This window comes from Mandrillus leucophaeus, unplaced genomic scaffold, assembly GCF_000951045.1.
Source record: "Mandrillus leucophaeus isolate KB7577 unplaced genomic scaffold, Mleu.le_1.0 Scaffold208, whole genome shotgun sequence".
In the NCBI taxonomy this organism is placed as follows: Eukaryota; Metazoa; Chordata; class Mammalia; order Primates; family Cercopithecidae; genus Mandrillus; species Mandrillus leucophaeus.
Window position 1 is genome coordinate 897,479 of NW_012102121.1, and position 21,223 is coordinate 918,701.

The 21,223-nt window shown below is 44.4% G+C and overlaps 1 protein-coding gene across 10 annotated transcripts in view; it reads right to left on the minus strand.

The window, feature by feature from the left end:
* The window catches only part of APTX (aprataxin), a 30,935-nt gene extending 13,609 nt beyond the window's left edge, over positions 1–17,326 (minus strand). For 2 of the 10 annotated variants that reach the window (XM_011979995.1, XM_011980000.1), the window contains exons 1-7: positions 17,252–17,326; positions 13,948–14,054; positions 5,366–5,502; positions 3,697–3,743; positions 3,158–3,460; positions 1,604–1,663; positions 265–491 (exon numbers count right to left, since the gene is read on the minus strand). In XM_011979995.1, coding sequence (XP_011835385.1) covers positions 265–491; positions 1,604–1,663; positions 3,158–3,460; positions 3,697–3,743; positions 5,366–5,498 — 770 coding nt within the window. In that variant the 5' untranslated portion in view covers positions 5,499–5,502; positions 13,948–14,054; positions 17,252–17,326. Of the gene's footprint in view, positions 1–264; positions 492–1,603; positions 1,664–3,157; positions 3,461–3,696; positions 3,744–5,365; positions 5,503–7,447; positions 7,483–13,947; positions 14,055–17,017 lie in introns of those variants that run through there. The other 8 variants (XM_011979994.1, XM_011979998.1, XM_011980002.1 and 5 more) reach the window with 7 other exon arrangements.
* Between the last annotated feature and the right edge of the window lie 3,897 nt (positions 17,327–21,223).

A 21,223-nucleotide genomic window follows, 5' to 3' on the forward strand; every position in this document is an offset into this window, starting at 1 on the left:
CTAGTTCATATATTAGGCTCTCGAAGGTTTATATTTTGAGAGGAACAAGGAACCAAATGTAACTGAATTATAGGCAGAAGTGGGAACTCAAAGCTTGCATGCAAGTCAGGCAGAGAGATGGAGGCTTCAGCCCACCTGCTTTGGAAAAACTCCATCCCACTTCCCTGGGCCTCAGTGCAATCAGTGCCTTCAGCAAGCCCAGGCTTAATCTATCTGCCCACCTGGACAGAACCAGGAGCCAGCAGCACTACCCACATGGCTTACCTCATACTCGGAATGGCGTGGTAGCCCAATCGGAAGCGGAGTTTGCTGGACCCAGCAAAATCTACAATCACCTTTTCCCCCACAGTGTGCATATGCTTGAGGAGTTCAAGGTGCTCCCTGGTCACAGCCTTCAGACTGGAAATGGCGGTCCATGGTAAGACCAGCCAATGGTAACGGGCCTTCGGGTATTTATCCTTTATTACCACCACCTGCTCATCTTTGTAAACCTAGCAGAGGGACACAAGAGAAGGAAGCAGACATCCACTAAGAATCTTCTGTGTGCCTGGTTGTTATATTCTCTAAGTCACTTAATTCTCACAGTCTTGTGCAAATAGTTTTAGTAGCCCAGTTTTGAGAGATGAGAGCACTGAGATTCAGATAGGTTGAGTGTCTTGCACAAGTCATACTTCCTAAGAGGGAAATCTAGGATTTCAACTCAGATCTAGCTGACTCCAGAGTCTGTTTTCAACCACCACACTACACAGAATACACAGAAGATGCATAGTACAAAATAGTTCCCAAGGATCTGATGTAAAATCTCTGTAGGCATAAATTCAAAAGCATCCTTCTCCACTCCAACATGGCAGACTGTGTGACACATACACATGGGTTCCAGTGAGCCCTATTAGACCTGCCCCTTGTCAACCAGGAATGTAATTGAAGTGTAACTCAAAGGCTCCTCAAGGATGATGCCTGTTTTTTTTTGTTTTTTTTTTTTTTTGAGATGGAGTTTCGCTCTTGTTGCCCAGGCTGGAGTGCAATGGCGTGATCTCAGCTCACCACAATCTCCACCTCCAGATTCAAGCGATTCTCCTGCCTCAGCCTCTCGAGTAGCTGGGATTACAGGCATGCGCCACCACGCCCAGCTAATTTTTTATATTGTTAGTAGAGACGGAGTTTCTCCATGTTGGTCAGGCTGATCTCAAACTCCTGACCTCAGGTGATCCTCCCACCTCGGCCTCCCAAAGTGCTGGGATTACAGGGATGTCTGACTGTTAATGCCAGGGCAGCACAGTACTACTGTCACAGTATATTATCTCTGATGCTCCCCTGAAAGGAACCATACTAAGGTTAATGCAACTTCCCTTAAAGTACCCAGAAGTTTAAAAGGGACAAGGTAGAGGGGATATTCATTTGAAGAACTTAGCTTTCTCTCCAAACAATTCCAGTTGCTACTCTATTGCCAATGGGAAAAACCTCTTGTTCTCACAGAAAAGCCCAATAAAATGAATCTCATTCGGAAAGACTGACATCCTTTGATTTCATTTGTAATTAAGACCTCTGTGGAGTAGTCATTTACAACATGAAAGGTACTGAAATTCCACAATTGTATTCTGACCTGCATTTTGGGGTCCTGCATAGAAATCTTTAAGCCTTGACTCCAGTGGCCCAGTGATTCCTAAAAAAAAAAAAACAAGCAATGTAAATTATAAATGCCAATAATTAAATTTGGCAATAGTTAATACTGTGTGACAGCACAACTAAACTTGGAAATAAACTTAGTTTTTGAGAATTAAACAAGATTCACTTGACTTTACTTCACTCCATTGCCTTCCTATATTCTTTTTTTCTGAGACAGTCTCGCTCTGTCTCACCTAAGCTGGAGTGCAGTGGCGCGATCTCAGCTCACTGCAGCCTCCGAAGTAATTCTCCTGCCTCAGCCTCCCAAGTAGCTGGGATTACAGGTGCCCACCACCACGCCCAGCTAATTTTTGTATTTTTTAGTAGAGATGGAGTTTCACCAGGTTGGCCAGGCTGGTCTTGAACTCCTCACCTCAGGTGATCCACCCGCCTCCACCTCCCCAAGTGCTGGGATTACAGGCGTGAGCCATCACACCCGACCCTATATTCTTTTTTTTCTTTTTTTTTTTTTTTTTGAGACAGAGTTTCGCTCTTGTTGCCCAGGCTGGAGTACAATGGCGTGATCTCGGCTCACTGCAACCTCTGCTTCCCAGGTTCAAGCGATTCCCCTGCCTCAGCCTCTGGAGTTGTTGGGATTATAGGCGTGCACCACCATGCCCAGCTAATTTTGTATTTTTAGTAGAGAGGGGGTTTCACCATGTTGGTCAGGCTGATCTCGAACTCCTGACCTCAGGTGATCTGCTCATCTCGGCCTCCCAAAGTGCTGGGATTAAAGGCATGAGCCAGCACACCCAGCCATATTTTATTGTTGTTGTTTTTTGAGACGGAGTCTCGCTCTGTCGCTCAGGCTGGAGTGCAGTGGCACCATCTCAGCTCACTGCAACCTCTGTCTCCCAGCTTCAAGCAATCCTTCTGCCTCAGCCTCCTGAGTAGCTGGGATTACAAGCGTGCGTGCACCACCACGCCCAGCTAATTTTTGTATTTTTAATAAAGATGGAGTTTCACAATGCTGTCCAGGCAGATCTCAAACTCCTGACCCTCAAGTGATCTGCCTGCCTCAGCTTCCCAAAGTGCTGAGATTACAGGCGTGAACCACTGCACCCAGCCAGCCTTCCTATATTCACAGCTGGCTGTCTAGATGAAGGTGAGAAATGCCAGAGTATGAGTCATACCTTCTTTGCCCTCTCTCACTCCAACTACTGACCAGTTCTCCACTTTGACATCAGCATATGAATTACATGATCTATGAAAACCTTCTATAGATGCATAAACAACTGATCCATTTTAGTTGTTCAGTGTTAAGTGCACAATGCCATTATTGCTCTACCTTCAAGTGGCTTACCTCAGGAATTTAAGAAAAAGCACATAAAGGAACATTCATCTAAATGATTTTCATGCCACAAACAAGTGACTCTTTCATCATGGTTAACAACCCCTCACACATTTGAGAACTTTACAGTGTACAAAACAATTAAGCAGTCATTATATTTCATTTCTTCTCCACATCATCTACCAATCACACTACCCTCACCTTTTTGATAGGTGCATCTTTTCCCTTCTTTGGAGGCAAGGAGCATTGGTTATGGTTGCTCCCAGGTTCCAGCCCTGTCCCAGGCTCAGCTTCGTGAGCAGCATCCCTTTCTATAGAATCACTGTCACCTGATCTCTTTCTCTTCCTGTGTGTTTCCAGGCCAGGGTTCTTTGCCTCTTCCTCAAACTCTACAATATATGGATAAAGTTCATTCACCATGTGGAGAACCTGGCCAGGCTGCAGCTTCACCTCTTGGTCCTTCCCAATTACGACTGAGTCAATGCTGGTGGGATTGACTCCTACCTATGGGATAAACAATCAGAAAATAATTATAATAATAGCAACAGCACCTACAGTAAGATAGCCACTGCTACATTAACCACTTACTATATGCCAAGCACCTTGCCTAATGTTCACCTATACTACTCCATCACTTCCATACATGACAGAGAAGCCTTCACTGGCTGGCACAGACACTCTAAAGTCAACAGCATAAGAAAATCATCAAGTATAAAATTCCAAGTTATAAATACACCTACCTGCTTTACTTTGACATATCCCTTGTTACACTCTGCTTTCAACTGTACTGAAAGAGATTGGAAAAAGTTAAACACAAATGCAACAAAGAACCAGGCACTAGCTCCTATTTTCCCGAAAGAAAACAATGAAGCTTCACTACAGGAGGCAGCTGAACAGATGTTTCCTTAAAGGCCTATTAGCAATCACCTGTTATGCAGGTGGCTGGAGCTCCAAATCCCATCAATTTCTAAAGGTTTAAATCCTTCCATAAAATGTCCAACAGCATACATACTCCCTTAGCTATTGCCAAGATCCCTGTGAGGCAGCTTCAATTAATCCCCACAAGTTTCCCTATTCCAGAACCCCTGGCCTGCTCATGATCACAGACTCTGCCACCAGAAAAGAAGACCCATTTCTCCCAGCCTGGGCAGCGTGGCAAAACCCCGTTTCTACAAAAAAAATACAAAAATTAGCCAGGTGTGGCGGCACGTGCCTGTAGTCCCAGCTACTTGGGAGACTGAGGTGGGAGAATCACGTGAGCCCCAGAAGGCGGAGGTTGCAGTGAATCAAGATCGCACCATTACACTCCAGCCTGGGCAACAGAGTGAGACCCTGTCTCAGGAGAAAAAAAAGACCCATTTCTCACACAAACTCTTGACCAAGGATTAAATCTGGCTTCCAATATTATTTTGGAAAAACAAAAACTATCAGATGACTTTAAAAGAGAAAACAGTAAAAGACACATTCCTGGAAGACAGAAACTCAGGTGGCTTTGGGTGGAAGGAGTAGAAAGAATGTTCTAGAAAGATTATTGCAGAGACAGAACAATCTGAGCATGTGTGAGAAGTGGTAACATTAAGCATTCCTGTTCTGATAAATGCACAAGGTATCTGGAGTTGAAAGAGGGAGGAAAGAAAAACCACCACAGCTGCTCCCCAGAGAGGATAGGGTGCCACACACATGCCCCTTCAGTTGCTGTTGTGAGGAAGGGAACAGAGAGAGAAGCAGCTGCTGCTTCTGCATCTTGGGCCTACCCAGCTCAGGCATGGCTTTATATCCCTCCATAGAGATTAACTCATATAGAAAAGATCATAATCAGTGCTGCAGATGCCAAATCTCTAAGTTCAGAACCCTTGGGAAACCTTGCTGTGGGGAGTCACACTCCAGGCAGCAGTGTGCATGTTTACAGGAAAAAACAAGATACATAGTAAGGATTTTTTTCTGAGGGCAAGGACTTTCATGTTATTAAACCCTAAGACAAGTGCTAGATGCCATTGTCTCATAAAGATGTTACTCTCTGCGTGAGGCAATATGTAAAGGATGGCACTACCCCATTACTTCTCAGAGAGACATGGTTTCACCTGTAGACTCCAGAGTTTACATCTTGCTGCCCATTGAGCAATGTCCCTAGGGAAAGAAGGGCAGGACTCAATTCCACCATCCCATGGTAACAGGATGAACTTGCCTGCTCCCAACCTTCACCCACCCTGCCTTGAACATTACCACACTGGGAGGGCAGAATCAGGAATAAATAGGGCCCTGGTGTTGGCTAAAAGAGCTCAGTTCCTGAGCAGTATTTTTGGCAGACAACAGATTTTCCATCAAGAGCACCCAGAAAATATGCATCTTTGGTTATCACTATCCCACATAACCAAACACAGTAATCTCCACATTTCTATGACCAGTTACCTTGCTGTCGAGAACATTTCTTATCAGTGATTTTGGTCTCTGGGCCACGCCCAATCACAACTGCTTCCAAATGTGGAAGTCTGATTCGCTGGTGCCGGCTGTCCTGTCTCACCAACCAGCACACCCGCATCATCAGTCTGAGGGACAAAACAAGAAAATCACTAGAAAAACAGATCCACCAGCATGAGTCCTCCAGGACCACACCCAGTGCCACCATGCATGTGATTTACCAGCTGTTTATCTTGAGGCAAGTGACTTCACCACCCTAGTCTCAATTTTCTCACCTATAAACCATGATAATGACGGGACTCAGGAGGCTGTTGTGAAAATTAACTGAGATAATGTGAGTAAGTATTTACCTCCCTGCCTGAATCATGCTAAGCAATCAAATATTTATTACACATTTATTTATTTATTTATTTATTTAGAGACAGAGTCTCGCTCTGTCCCCGGGGCTGGCATGCAGTGGCACAATCTCGGCTCACTGCAACCTCCGCCGCCCAGGTTCAAGCAATTCTCCTGCCTCGACCTCCTGAGTAGCTGGGATTACAGGCACCTGCCACCACACCTGGCTAATTTTTGTATTTTTAGTGGAGATGGGGTTTCACCATGTTGGCCAGGCTGGTCTCAAACTTCTGACCTCAGGTGATCCACCCACTTTGGCCTCCCAAAGTGCTGGGAGTATAAGCATGAGCCATCACACCTGGCCTATTACACATGTATTGATATGTGCTGGACATTAGGCTACATATTGAAAGTCAAAGGATGAATAAAATAGGGACATTGTCCCTGTCCTTGAGGATCTCGGAGTGCAGTAGGACAGATAGAATCATATACCAATATTTACAGTATAATGTGATAAACACTACAAGAAGAGAGTAACCAAATATGGCATTAGCCGAGTAAAAAGACTGACTGACTCTTGTGGAGAATATTTTAAAAGGCTTCACGAGGAAGGGATATTAATGTGTGGTTTTAAAGGATGAGAAGGGGTTTGCCTGCCAGAGAACTAAGGACATAAAAAAGATGTTCTCTAGTGCTTAGGTGTCTTTATGTGTCATAGGTTTTCCTTCCTTGTCATAACATACTGATGTTAGAACAATATATTTTACTCCCATCTGCCAGAAGACAGTCATAATAAATACGCAAATCTGCAACTTCTTTTTTTTTTTTCTGAGACGGAGTTTCACTCTTGCCCAGGCTGGAGTGCAATGGCGCAATCTTGGCTCACAGCAACCTCTGCCTCCTGGGTTCAAGGGATTCTCCTGCCTCAGCCTCCCGAGTAGCTGGGATTATGAGCATGTGTTACCACGCTCAGCTAATTTTATATTTTTAGTAGAGATGGGGTTTCTCCATGTTGGTTAGGCTGGTCTCAAACTCCCAGCCTCAGGTGATCTGCCTGCCTCGGCCTCCCAAAGTGCTGGGATTACAGGCGTGAGCCACCACACCCAGCCGCAAACCTACAATTTCTAAAGTGTGAATGTAGCAATTTTGTGCAATACACAACCTGCAAACAATGGAAGTGTTGATGTTCTTTTGAAAAACAACCCTTATGGCTTGTTGTGGACTATCAGTAAAAGAGAAAGGCAAGAAATTCAGAAGAGAGATGAGGCCTCAACAATGGCCAAAGCAAAGGGGATGGAGAGCAAGAAGAGCCAGGAGAAATCTGGAAGACATACTTAATTACTGATGACATTTGAGGAATGACAAAGGAATAAGGCCAGGTGCAGTGTCTCAGGCCTGTAATCCCAGCACTTTGGGAGGCCAAGGTGGGCAGATCACGAGGTCAAGAGTTTGTGACCAGCCTAGCCAACATGCTAAAACCCTGTCTCTACTAAAAATACAAAAATTAGCTGGGCATGGTGGCAGGTGCCTGTAGTCCCACCTACCCGGGAGGCTGAGGCAGAAGAATCGCTGGAACCCAGGAGGTGGAGGTTGCAGTGAGCCGAGATCGCACCATTGTACTCCAGCCTGGGCAATACAGCAAGACTGCATCTCAAGGGGGAAAAAAAAAAAAGAGAGAGACACTGACCAAAGACTTCTAATTTGGAAGATGCCCATTAACCAAAATGAAAAATACACAAGGAGACATAATTTGGAGATAAAAAGGAAGGTGAAGAAAGAAGGACCAATTTCATATTGAAATGTAATTAGTTTAAGTTGCCTGTGGAAGATCCAAGACTCAAGCTGTGATATATGGGTATGAAGCTCAGGAGAGGGGAATGGACTAAATGCATATATTTGAGAGGCATCAACATGTCACAGAGGCTGAGGCAAAGACAGAGGATGAGATCACCCAATGAGGTGAAACAGGGAATTATGGGCAGAGAGAGGATGCCTCTCTAGACTCCAGACTCTTATCAGTCCTCAAGCCTCTAACACGCCTCTCCTGGAAACCTGCCTACACTCAAGGCAGCACTTATGCCCTCTGCACAAGTTTCATGTCCATAAGCAAAGAAAAAAGAAACCTGATTTTCAAAAATCAGTTTTATTTCCATCTGCAAACACAAGACAATGCAAGGCAAAGTGAGCAAATGACAGCTGAGGAGATGCAAATTCAAATGAATAAGATTTTAGTGCGAGTATATGAGCACTAAGGAGGTAAAAAGTCCTGTATTAGCCAGTACAGGCTTCCAGAAACCTCCCAGTTAGACGGCTAGGAGCCAAGGGGACTGATAAAGAAGAAATGGAGTGGACAGGGCCATTCCATTTTAAAAAGCACAAGTGGCAGCACAGATTTCGCCAATGGCAAGCCATAGGTCAGGGTAAAAGCAGATCTAGTTGACCGAACCACAGGAGCTGCCTCGGAGAGTCACAAAAAAAGACAGAGGTGTCGAAAGAATACTAGGCTGAAAAGTTCACATTTAACATCACCAAGAGGAGACAGCTGCCAGGTTTTGAGCTTCACAGTAAAACAACAGCATCCAAAGAACACTTAACAGCTGTGTGTAGGCAGTCTACCATGGAGAAATCTAGAGTCAGAGATTAGTGAAGAGGCTGCTAATATAACGTGGGCCAGAGAGGTCAAAAAGACAATTCAGCAAGTCTCTGTGAAGGAACTGATGCAGCTATAAATCTAAAATCCTAAACCTGGAGCCTCAAATGATGATGGTGCTATGGGCAGGTCCCACTTTCAAATGCTGTGCGTTCCAAGGGGCATCTGTTTGCACTTGCTGGAAACTGAAGAATGAGCAGGTAACAGACTGAGAAGTGAAGTATGTCTTCGCCAGGCATTGGGAAATATGTGGTGACTGACTACTTACACTGACAATAAGAGAAGCCAGAAGAGAACAGATTTTGAGAGCAGGGACAGAGAGGAATCCAGTGGGCAGCAGAGTATGGCTGACAGACGCAGGATAATACGAACTACCCTTCCTGCCCTCCATCAATACAGATACTTTATTCCCCCAAAGTTCTCAAGTTATGGTGTTTCTTTTTTTTTTTTTTTTGAGACGGAGTCTCCCTCTATCACCCAGGCTGGAGTGCAGTGGCGCGATCTCGGCTCACTGCAAGCTCCGCCTCCCGGGTTCACGCCATTCTCCTGCCTCAGCCTCCTGAGTAGCTGGGACTACAGGCGCCCGCCACCGCGCCCGGCTAATTTTTTGTATTTTTTAATAGAGACGGGGTTTCACCGTGGTCTCGATCTCCTGACCTTGTGATCCGCCCGCCTCGTCCTCCCAAAGTGCTGGGATTACAGGCGTGAGCCACCGCGCCCGGCTGGTGTTTCTTTTTACTACTTCCTGAGAAGCTGAAGCAGTGACTGCACAATGGTTATGTAACTAACCTTAAATAATAACTTCACCCATTTCAGCCTCCAATTCCAACTTCTAGGAATGGAGTGTTTTACAATATCGCAAGTGCAGGAGGATGGGCGTTCCTGAATCTTCAGTCCCTCCTGTAAAACTCCATAAACTGAAAACTCTGTAACAGTGGTCATGCCCATTTTTGCTTATCAATATACCCCAGCACCTAATCTAACACTTGGCATACAGCGGGCATACAATAAATATTTACAAGTGAATTATCAAATGCTATTTACTCTGCATGAGAGTAATAATTATCCCAGTTTTCCTTCCTGCCTTCTCTCTCCCTTCCTTCTATGGCTCTTCTTATGATGGAATGCTGTGTTCCACTCTTTGGGCAATCCTATCCATTCTCACATCTAGGTGGATAAATCCCAATTATCTATTTTTCAACTCTATACCTTCTTCTTTTTTTTTTTTTTTTGAGATGGAGTTTTGCTGTTGCCCAGGCTGGAATGCAATGGGGCAGTCTCGGCTCACTGCAAACTCCACTTCATGGGTTCAAGCGATTCTCCTGCCTCAGCCTCCTGACCAGCTGGGATTACAGGCGTGCACTAACACACCTGGCTACTTTTTGTTTTTTTTTTTTTTTTTTTTTTTTTTTTTGAGACGGAGTCTCGCTCTGTCACCCAGGCTGGAGTGCAGTGGCCGGCTCTCGGCTCACTGCAAGCTCCGCCTCCCAGGTTCAGGCCATTCTCCCGTCTCAGCCTCCCGAGTAGCTGGGACTACAGGCACCTGCAACCACGCCTGGCTAATTTTTTGTATTTTTAGTAGAGATGGGGTTTCACCGTGTGAGCCAGGATGGTCTCGATCTCGTGACCTCGTGATCCGCCCGCCTTGGCCTCCCAAAGTGCTGGGATTACAGGCTTGAGCCACCGCGCCGGCTTTTTGTATTTTTAATAGAGACGGGGTTTCACCATGTTGGCCAGGCTGGTCTTGAACTCCTGATGTCAGGGGATCCGCCCGCCTCGGACTCCCAAAGTGCTGGGATTACAGGTGTGAGCCACCGCGCCCAGCCCGGCTCTATATCTTTCATTCTAGAGTTGAGGGGATTCGTCAGAAAGAAATTCTGATTATTCCTTAAAGAACTCAAGTGATCTGATAGAACACACAAGGCCAGAAATCAGGTAACCTCAAATAGTGTTGTCCAATAGAATTTTCTGCAATGATGGAAATGTTTTAAACCTGAGCTGTCCAATAAATTACACACCATGTGACAATCGAGCATCTAACATGTAGCTAGGACAACAGAGGAACTACATTTTTTACTTAATACTTAACTCCATGTGGCTGGAGGCTACCATAATATCCACCACAGTCCTGGAAACTTGCCCTGCCCTGATCCATCTCAAGTCCCTCAGGCCTGAAGTTAAGTTCTTCATACTGTAACTCCACAGTGGTTACGTATTTTACCTCCCATTCCTCTTCACAGAACTAGTCCCACTTGCCCATCCCTCTCTCTCCTCTTTTCCCCAAGAAACACATACATACTGGCATACATTCTTTGTGCTCTGCTCTATTACATTTCAAAGATGATGTACTTTTTTACAAATTGACAGTCTGGCAAATCTGTGTCAAGCAAGTCTTTCGGTGCCATTTTCCCAACAGCATGTGTTCACTTCATGTCTCTGTCACATTTTAGTAATTCTCACAATATTTCAAACTTTTTCATTATTATTATATCTGTTACAATGATCTGTGATCAGTGATCTTTGATGCTACTGGAAGAAAATGCCATCTAGGACTTTCAAAGGTAGAGAGAAGTCAATGCCTGACTTCAAAGCTTCAAGGACAGGCTGTCTTGTTAGGAACTAATGCAGCTGGAGACTTTAAACTGAAGCCAGTGCTCATTTACCATTTCAGAAATCCTAAGGCCCTTAAGAATTATACTCAGTCCACTCTGCCTGTGCTCTATAAATGGAACAACAAAGCCTGGATGACAGCACATGTGTTTACAGCATGACTGACTGAATATTTTAAGATCTCTGTTAAGAACTACTGCTCATAAAAAAAAGATTCCTTTCAAAATATTACTGCTCATTGACAATGCACCCAAGATCCCTGATGGAGATATATTATACAGGGAGATAAATATTGCCTTAGTGCCTGATAAAACAACATCCATTCTGCCGCCCATGAATCAAGAAGTAATTCTGACTTTCAAGTGTTATTAATTAAGAAATACATTTCTTAAGGGCATATTAATTAAGAAACACATTCTTCTGATGGGCCTGGGCAAAGTAAATTGAAAACCTTCTGAAAAGGATTCAACCATTCTAAATGCCCTTAAGAACATCTGCAATTTATGGGAGGAGGTCAAAATATTAACATAAACAGGCATTTGGAAGAAGTTGATTCCAACCCTTACGGATGACTTTGAGGGGTTCAAGACGTCAATGGAGGAAGTCACTCCCAATGTAGCAGAAATAAAGAGAACTAAAATTGTAAGTAGAGCCTGAAGATGTGACTGAAATGCTGCAATCTCATGATAATACTTTAATGGATGAGGAGCTGCTGCTTATGGATGTGCAAAGATAACGGTTTCTTAAGATGAATTATATTCCTGGTGAAGACATAGTGAACATTACTGAAATGTCAACAAAGGGCTGGGTGTTGTGGCTCATGCCTGTAATCCCAGCACTCTGGGAGGCCGAGGCAGGCAGATCACTTGAGGTCAGGAGTTCAAGACCAGCCTCGCCAACATGATGAAACCCTGTCTCTACTAACAATACAAAAATTAGCCAGGTGTGGTGGCACGCGCCTGTAATCTCAGCTACTCAGGAGACTGAGGCACGAGAATCTCTTGAACCCAGGAGGCAGAGGTTTCCATGAGCCGAGATCATGCCACTGCACTCCAGCCTGGATGACAGAAAGAGACTCTGTCTATCCAGAAAAAAAAAAAAAAAAAAAAAGAGGTTGGGGGCTCACACCTGTAATTCTAGCACTTTGGGAGGCCGAGGCAGGCAGATCACAAGGTCAGGAGTTCAAGACCAGCCTGGCCAACATAGTGAAACCCCATCTCTACTAAAAACACAAAAATCAGCCAGGTGTGGTGGCAGGCACCCGTAGTCCCAGTACTCAGGAGGCTGAGGTAGGAGAATCGCTTGAACCCGGGAGGCAGAGGTTGCAGTGAGCTGAGACCACACCATTGCACTCCAGCCTGGGTGACGGAGTGAGACTCCGTCTCAAAAAAAAAAAAAAAAAAAGAAATGTCAACACAGGACATAAACTTAGCTGATAAAGTAGCGGCAGGGTTTAAGAGGACTGATTCCAATTTTTGAAAGAAGTTACACTGTGGGTAAAATGCTATAAAAATCCATAAACTGGGCTCAAAAAATAAATGAGACAAAAAGAAAAAAAAAGTCATCAAACAGCATCACTTACTACAGAAAAACTTTTGTGAAAATCAATCGATGCAGCAAACTTTATTGTCTTATTTTAAGAAATTGCCACAGACATCCAAACCTTCAGTAACCGTGACCCTGATCAGTCAGCGGCCACCAACATCAAAGCAAGTCCCGCCCAACATCAGCAAAAAGATCACAACTCACTGAAGGCTCCGGTGACTGACACATTTCTTAGCAAAGTATTTTTAATTAAGGTATGTACATTGTTCAGCCATAATGCTATTGCACACTTAACAGACTACAGTATAGTATAAACGTAACTTTTATATGCACTAAGAAACCAAAACATTCATGTGACTCACTTTATTGAAGTTGTCTAGAACCAAACCCATGTCTCCGAGGTATGCCTGTACGTATACCCTTCAGGTATAATATACTGAACAGCGTCTCCCAAATAAATCACTTTTTTTTTTTTTTCTGAGACAGTGTCTCATTCTGTTGCCCAGGCTGGGCGCAGGGCATCATCACAGCTCACTGCAGCCTCAACTTCCTTGGGCTGAAGTGGTCCTCCAGCCTCAGCCTCCTGAGTAGCTGGGACTACAGACACACACCACCACGCCTTGCTAATTTATTTCATTTTTTATGGAGATGGGGTCTCACCATGTTGCCTATACTGGTCTGAAACTCCTGGCCTCAAGCGATCCTCCTGTCTTGACCTCCCAAACTGCAGGGATTACAGGTAGGAGCCACGCCCGGCCTAAGTCATTCTTAATATGGTCTCCTGGTATTCCTTTCTCCTAAAATCCAAATCCTATTTAACTTTCAAGCCTCACCTCCTCCCTAAGGCCTTCACTGAGCTGTCTTCTCTTCTCTACATCTTATTATTGGATGTGGACAAACTACCCTCACAGTTCTCTGAATGTTTAATGTGGATGTAATTCTACTCTCCAAACAAGATTATAATCTCCCTGCTAACAGACTGCATCACTGTCTACGCATTCACAAAACAATGAGGGGGGTTTCTGGAGATCACTGTCCTAGGCTAGGCCTGGCCTTTACTTCAGGATCCCCTGGTTTTCAGCATACCTTTATCAAGTGCATACTATGTGCTAGGCACTATGCTAAATGTCTTACTTACATGGTCTCATTTTAATACTCACAACTCCATTCTAAGAAGAGAAAATTAAGGATGAGAAGATAAGTAACATGTTCAAGTAACATAGCCAATATGTGCCAGAGCTACGATTTGAATTCCAAAGAATGGGTTCTTAACCACTGCATCATATAACTTTTGGCTTCACTCATTTGATCATTCAGTCAAAATTACTACACTCCTGTGTACCTTGTGCCATTCTAGTGCTGGGAATAAAGAGATAATATATGAGCCCAGCCTTCAAAAAACTCAGTCTTAGCCAGGCATGGCAGCACGTACCTGTAGTCCCTGCTACTTGGGAGACTGAGGTAGAAGGATTACTTGAGCCTAGGGGTTCAAGTCCAGCTTGGGCAACACACCAAGACCTCATCTATAAAACACTAAATCTTGTAGAGGAGAGAAACACAGAAACAATTATATTAATAGTAGATGTGGTAAATATGATGATTGCTCTGTACAAAGGGTGGAAGCATAATGCTGGAGTACCCAACCAAGACTGGGAGGAAGGAGGTGTCAGGAAAAAATTTCCTGGACGAGGTGGACCTAAACTTTATAAATGAGTCCCATTTGTAAACTGGGTTAATTAGGTGAAAAGGAGCAGCCTAATTAGGTGAGGAGGAGGAGGTAGAGAAAGGAAACAGGGAGAAGATTCCAAGCAAAGAGAACAAGGGCAAATACACAAAGAAGAAATAGCACAGTACCCATGAAGATGCCATTCAGTGAGCTGGAACCTAAAGCATGAGGCAAAGAGGCTGGAGACACAGGCAGGGTTCAGATGAGGCAGAGCCCTGGCTGAGAAGCTCAAACTTGAGAACTTTCAATGGATTTTGCAAGCCAACAGACAATGAATGTTTGCTGAATGAATTAGAGAAAAGAATGGATGAATGCATGGACAGATCTTTAAAGATTAACCAGGAATTTGATGCAGACTTGTTTCCAAAGACCATCTGGGAGTGGAGGGGAGTACTGTGGAGAACAGATATGGGGGAATAGGCCTAGAAGCAGGCAAATCAGTTAGAAGGCCATGATATTGCAGATAAAAGGACAACAGTAGAGATGGAGAAGACTGCAGAGATTTGAGAGATGTTTAGCGGCTAAAACTATCAGGACTTAGTGATGAATGTGGTAAGAGTTAAGTCCAGGAAAGACGCTGAGTTCAGTTTCAGTCATCTGAATTTGAAGTGTCTGTGGGACTTGCAGGCAGAGATGTCCAGCAGGATAGTCAGAGGTGAGGGTAAAGCTCAGAGAGGTCTAAGCTGACAACTTCAATTTGGGAGCATGTAGGAAGTTGTTAAAACCAAGCCAGCTGATGGGTTCACTCAGGCAATGTGTACAGAATGAAAATAACAGTTTTTCATTGCTCATATGCCAAAGTAACAAACAACAGAAACACCTAACATTAAGGGAAGGAGGAAAATGACTACCCATAGCAGAAATGACTGGTAAGAAAGGCACATGAAGAACAGCTAGAATGTAAATTCCTTAAGAGAAAACACTTTATCTGCCTTGTTCATCTCTGTATCCCAATCAATACTTGTTGAATAAATCATCTGAGAGCACTGACATGTAAAGCAAAGAAGAAGGGAGTAAGAGGGATGACCAAGTTCCAAAAGCAGCAAAGAGATCCAGCAATAATTGGAAAATGTCTATCTGGTTTGATAATCAGTCACTGGTGACCTTGGGGTGAAATTTCAGGGGAATGATGGGTCTGACAGCTAGATACAGAAGGAAACAAAAGGTGAGGAAATGGAGGCAGAGTTTAGAATACTCATTAAAACAGTTTAGATAAAAAGGGAAAGAAAGTTATTGGATGATAGCTAAAGTTAAAATGGATCACCAAGGACTTTTTCTTTCTTTGGCAGGGGGAATTGTCAGAGATCTGAGAAACCTGGCCTTGTTTATACATGACTGGAAGACAGAAATGACAAATGAAAACAAGGTATCATAAGTGACAGCATAAAATATCAGAAGCAAATACAAAGAAATTGCTTTGATTAGAAAGACAATTCATCCTCTGAGACAAAAGGAAAAGGGTATAAATCTTGATGACTTTAAAAGGGAAAGCAGAGGCAGAAATGTGAGGGAAAGCACGCCTCATGACCCTAATTTTCTCCATAAAATAAAAGGTAACAAAGAGCAGGTGTCTGGGAACTTAATGGACAGTGGAAGAAAAACAATATAGAACAGTGGCGAAGATCAAGGCCTCTGAAGTCGGATTGCTTGAATTCAAATATTGGTTCCACCACCTACTCGCTGTGTGACTTGGGGCAAGTTATTTAACCTCTCCAAGTCTTCATTCCCTCAAGTGTCAAGCGGTATTAACAATTGCTCTGCACCATGGGATTGTCACAAGAGCTAAAGGACAAAGTATGTAAAGCTCAGTGTCTGATAAAAAGCATTCAACACTATTATTGCTGTTGTTAATAGTGAAGGTAGGGCAAGCAGGAGCTGTGTACATATAAAAACATCATTTGAAAGTAATAACTGTGGTGAAACCCCATCTCTACTAAAAATACAAAAAATTAGCCAGGCGTCATGGCACACGCCTGTAATCCCAGCTACTTGGGAGGCTGAGACAGGAGAATCACTTGAACCCAGGAGGCGGAGGTTACAGTGAGCAGAGATCGTGCGGTTGAACTCCAGCCTGGGTAACAGAGTGAGACTCTGTCTCAAAAAGACAAGAGAAGACAAGACAAGACAGAAAGAAAAGCAATAACTGTATAAGAAGAACGAGCACAAATCTGTATTGTCTCGCATATGAACAATCCCAAAAAGTTCCAAACCTAGACCACAGTAATTCCAAACAGAAATTTCATCCCTGCTATGTTGAGCCACTATCACTGGTATGTATGGGCAAAGACTTTTTTTTTTTTTTTTTTTGAGACGGAGTTTCGCTCTTGGCATGCCCAGGCTGAAGTGCAATGGCGCGATCTCGGCTCACTGCAACCTCCGCCTCCCGGCTTCAAGAGAGTCTCCTGCCTTGCCCTCCCAAGTAGCTGGGATTACAGGCATGCGCCATCACACCTGGCTAATTTTGTATTTTTAGTAGAGACGAGGATTCTCCATGTCGGTCAGGCTGGTCTCGAACTCCCGACCTCCGGTGATCCGCCCGCCTCGGCCTCCCAAAGTGCTGGGATTACAGGCATGAGCCACCGCGCCCAGCCAAGGATTGCTTCTTCTGGCATTCCTACAAGGCCTGTTGAGAATGCTGCTAAGGTCCCTCAAGTGCCTTTCACGAAGCATTTCTAGCGGAAACGCTGTCCTTCCCGACAAACTGGGCCGCCTCCCTGGTTGGACAGGGCCTACTCTCTAATATTTTTTCTGCTGGTGTTGTGACCAAGGTACGTACAGGTGTCGGGAGCACACGTGAACAAACAGAAAGTGGGTCGAAGACCAACAGGAGCGCCCGCTGAAACAGCCCAAGGGAGTAGGACGGGAGGACAGAGAAAGCAGCCGCGAAAGCAGCGAATGAAAGCAGCGTCATTCAAGGCACATCACTCAAGGGTAGGAGCAGCCTCGGCCTAACGCTCACCCGCGGCACTGAGCCCAGCCAGCAGAGGAGATAGGCTGACAACCGCCTTACCTCCAGACGTCGGAGACGGGCAAATTCACGTTACTCATCTGTGCCTCACCGCTTCCGGCGCTGCGGGATGACATCAGAAGCCGACTGGAGCGCGGCTAGTGATGTCAGCAGCACCTCTCTAACGGATTGGCTGAAAGAATCTTGCCCAGTTCCCAGATCAAAAAGCGTCCGCCCCAGTTGGGTTCTCCCTGGGCCGTCGTCCAAGTGAGGATCGTGGCAGTTATGCCTGTAGGAACCAGCTCTCTCACCATCGCTCTACCTGAGGGCCACTCGCCTGTCACTGCCTCACAGTCTCTGAATTGGGTGACATTTCAGACCCAGTCCCTCTGTGGACGTTTCTAGGTGGCTGTGCAGCTTCTCGATACTCCATAAGCAGATGTTCACAACCTTTAAGGCCATCTCTACTGCTGCAGACAGCCTGCTGTAGCACTGCCACTTGCTTTTTAAACTATAGTCCGCTTTCTCCCTTGCGCAGGGAGGAAAGAATGGAGAACCTGCACAGAATGGGGAAACCCGCTAAGATTTTTGTAGTGCTGTCTACACTAAATGAACTGAGGGGCAATCCAGAGGAAAAAAAGCAGGATGCACGGATAAGATGCATGTACTGATTTTTTACAGCAATTCCAGAACGTTCCCTAAGAATCATATTGCAATTATTCAAAGGCATTTTGGCAGAAGGAACAATCCCTATCTCGTTGGTAAAAGTATAGTTCATAATTTTTCTCAAATACAACACACTGGCAAAGATTCTTTGGTTGAATTACGTTTCTGAATTTTCTGCTAGGCCCATCTGTGCGCTTCCCTGTAAAATCCAGTTTTAGCACAGACCCTGGCTAAGTCAGTTTAGCAAGAACCACCACCACCACCACCCCGCCTTACGTGGTTATTCTCAATATCTGATCAGGTTCCTTAGTCGCTACCATCCCCCAGGTGATGTCTGATTACGTTGGCCTGTCTCCAGCAAGAATCCTATTAGGTCTATTTAGCCAGAATCTCCTTTACCCCTGATGTTTCCTCTTAGTAATTTTCCATCCACTGACCCCTACACAGCAACTTGGCCATAAATTCCCAATTGCCCATGCTGCTGTTCGGAGTTGAGCCCAATCTCTCTTCCACTGCAAAACTCTGTTGCAGTGAGCTCTATATACCTATCATGAAGTTCCTGAATAAAGTCCTCCTTACCATGCTTCAGCAAGTATCATTGAATATTTTTTTCTTTAACAAAATTGAGACTTACGGAGTCACATTCTTTATCAAGGTGGAGTATTGTTTCCTTCCATGGAAAAGCAGAGACTTAACAGTATGATGGAGCTATTAGAGCTTTCAAGACAGAAGGTGGGAGGATGTTCCAAGAAACACAGAAGACAGGCTTGCTTTTGTTAGCAGAGAAGATGCAGGTTTGTATTAGGGTCATATGAAGAAGTGGGAAAACACAAGCAGCATCTCAGCAGCCACACAGGCCTTACAGCTGAGGAATGTTGTTCACAACTGCTTAAGATAAAAAGAGGCAACTCTGGTGACATGACCAGTTTTGTTGTTCCCTCAGAATTAAGCATCCCTCTCGGTTAAGAGTGCTTCTTTGACCTGCATTTGTGTGTCCTGCATCCAAAAGTTGGATTGGATCATTCTAATTACATTATTCACTATATAATGTGCAAAATTGGGCAGAGTTTCCATGTCCTGCTTGTTAGGCCTAATCCATTGTCTATAGTGTATTAGTGGCCAGAAAAGCAAGATCACACAACACAATGCATAGCTAAATGTATGGCAGGCAGTTAAGACTATCAGGAACTTCATATTGCCATGCAACTAATCACCAGAACTTTTTCATCTTGAAAAACTGAAACTCGGCCAGGCACGGTGGTTCATGCCTGTAATTACAGCACTTTGGGAGGCCAAGGCAGGCGGATTACCTGAGGTCAGGAGTTCGAGACTAGCCTGGCGTGGCGGCACTCGTCTGTAGTCCCAGCCACTCGGAAGGCTGAGGCAGGAGAATTGCTTGAACCCGGGAGACGGAGGTTGCAGTGAGCCGAGATCACTCCACTGCACTCCAGCCTGGGCGATAGAGCAAGACTCTGTCTCAAAAAAAAAGAAAAAAAGAAAAAAAAAACCAACTCCATATCAATTAAATAGCTCCCTATTTTCCCTCCCCCAACACCTGGCAACCACCGTTCTACTTACAGTTTTCATGAGTCTGACCACTCTAGGTACCTCATATAAGTAAAATCAGACAGTATTTGCCCTTTTGTGACTGACTTATTTCACTTAATATAATGTTCTCAAGTTTCATCCACATTGTATCATGTGTAAAAAGTTCCTTTTTAAAGCTGAATAACACTCCATTGCATGTAGACACCATACTTTATCCATTCATCCATCTGTGGATATTCCACCATTTGGCTATTGTGAATAATGCTGCTATGAACATGAGTGTATAAATATCTCTTTGAGATCCTGTTTTCACAATTTGCAATTGCAAAGACATGGAACCAACCTAAGTGCCCATTAACTGATGAGTGCATAAAGAAAATGTGATACATATACACTATAGAATACTACTCAGCCATAAAGAAGAATGAAATAATGTCTTTTGCAGCAACTTGAATGGAACTGGAGGCCATTTTTCTAAGTGAAATAACTCAGGAATGGAAAACAAAATATCACACGTTCTCACTTGTAATTGGCAGTGAAGCTTTGGGTAAAGGCATACAGAGTGGTATAATGGACATTGGAGATTCAGAAGCGGGGAGAATGGGAGGAAGGTGAGAGACTTTTTAAAACTACATATTAGGCTGGGCGCGGTGGCTCAAGCCTGTAATCCCAGCACTTTGGGAGGCCGAGAAGGGCGGATCACGAGGTCAGGAGATCGAGACCATCCTGGCTAACACGGTGAAACCCCGTCTCTACTAAAAAATACAAAAAACTAGCCGGGTCTCAAAAAATAAAAAATAAAAAAATAAAAAAACTACATATTGAGTGTAACTACTATTCGGGTGATACGTACACTAAAATTTCAGACTTCACCATTATACAATTCATCCATGAAACCAAAAACCATTTGTACCCCTAAAGCCATTTAAATTTTTTTTTTTTTTTTTTTGAGAGGGAGTCTCACTCTGTCGCCCAGGCTGGAGTGCAGTGGCGTGATCTTGGCTCACTGCAAGCTCCGCCTCCCGGGTTTACGCCATTCTCCTGCCTCAGCCTCCCGAGTAGCTGGGACTACAGGCGCCCGCCAGCTCGCCCGGCTAGTTTTTTGTATTTTTTAGTAGAGACGGGGTTTCACCGTGTTAGCCAGGATGGTCTCAATCTCCTGACCTCGTGATCCGCCCGTCTCGGCTTCCCAAAGTGCTGGGATTACAGGCTTGAGCCATCGCGCCCGGCCCTGTTGTAGGAGTTCTTTATGTATTCTGGATACTGACCTCTGATCAAATATAAGATTCCCATTTCATAGGGTGCTTTTCACTCTGCTTGCTGGCTGTATCCCTGGATGCACAAAACTTAATTTTGAAGTACCTCAATTTACCTATTTTTACTTTTGCTGCCTGTCTTTTGATGTTATATCCAAGAAAACATTGCCAAATCTGTCATAAAGCTTTTCCCCTATGTTTTCTTCTAAGAGTTTTATAGTTTTAGGTATTATGTTTAGGTCTTTGATCCATTTTTGAGGTGAGGTTTTTTTGTTTTTGTTTTTGTGAGACAGTCTTGCTCTGTCGCCCAGGCTGGAGTGCAGTGATGCAATCACAGCTTACTGCAGCCTTGACCACCCAGACTCAAACAATCCTCCCACTTCAGCCTCCCAAGTAACTGGGACTATAGGCATGTCCCACCAAGCCTGGCTAATTTTTTTTTTTATAGAGACAGAGGTCTTGCTATGTTGCCCAGGCTGATCTTGAACTCCTGGGCTCAAGCAGTCCTCCTGCCTCAGCCTCCCAAAGTGCTGGCATTACAGGTGTGAGCCAGTGTACCTGGCCT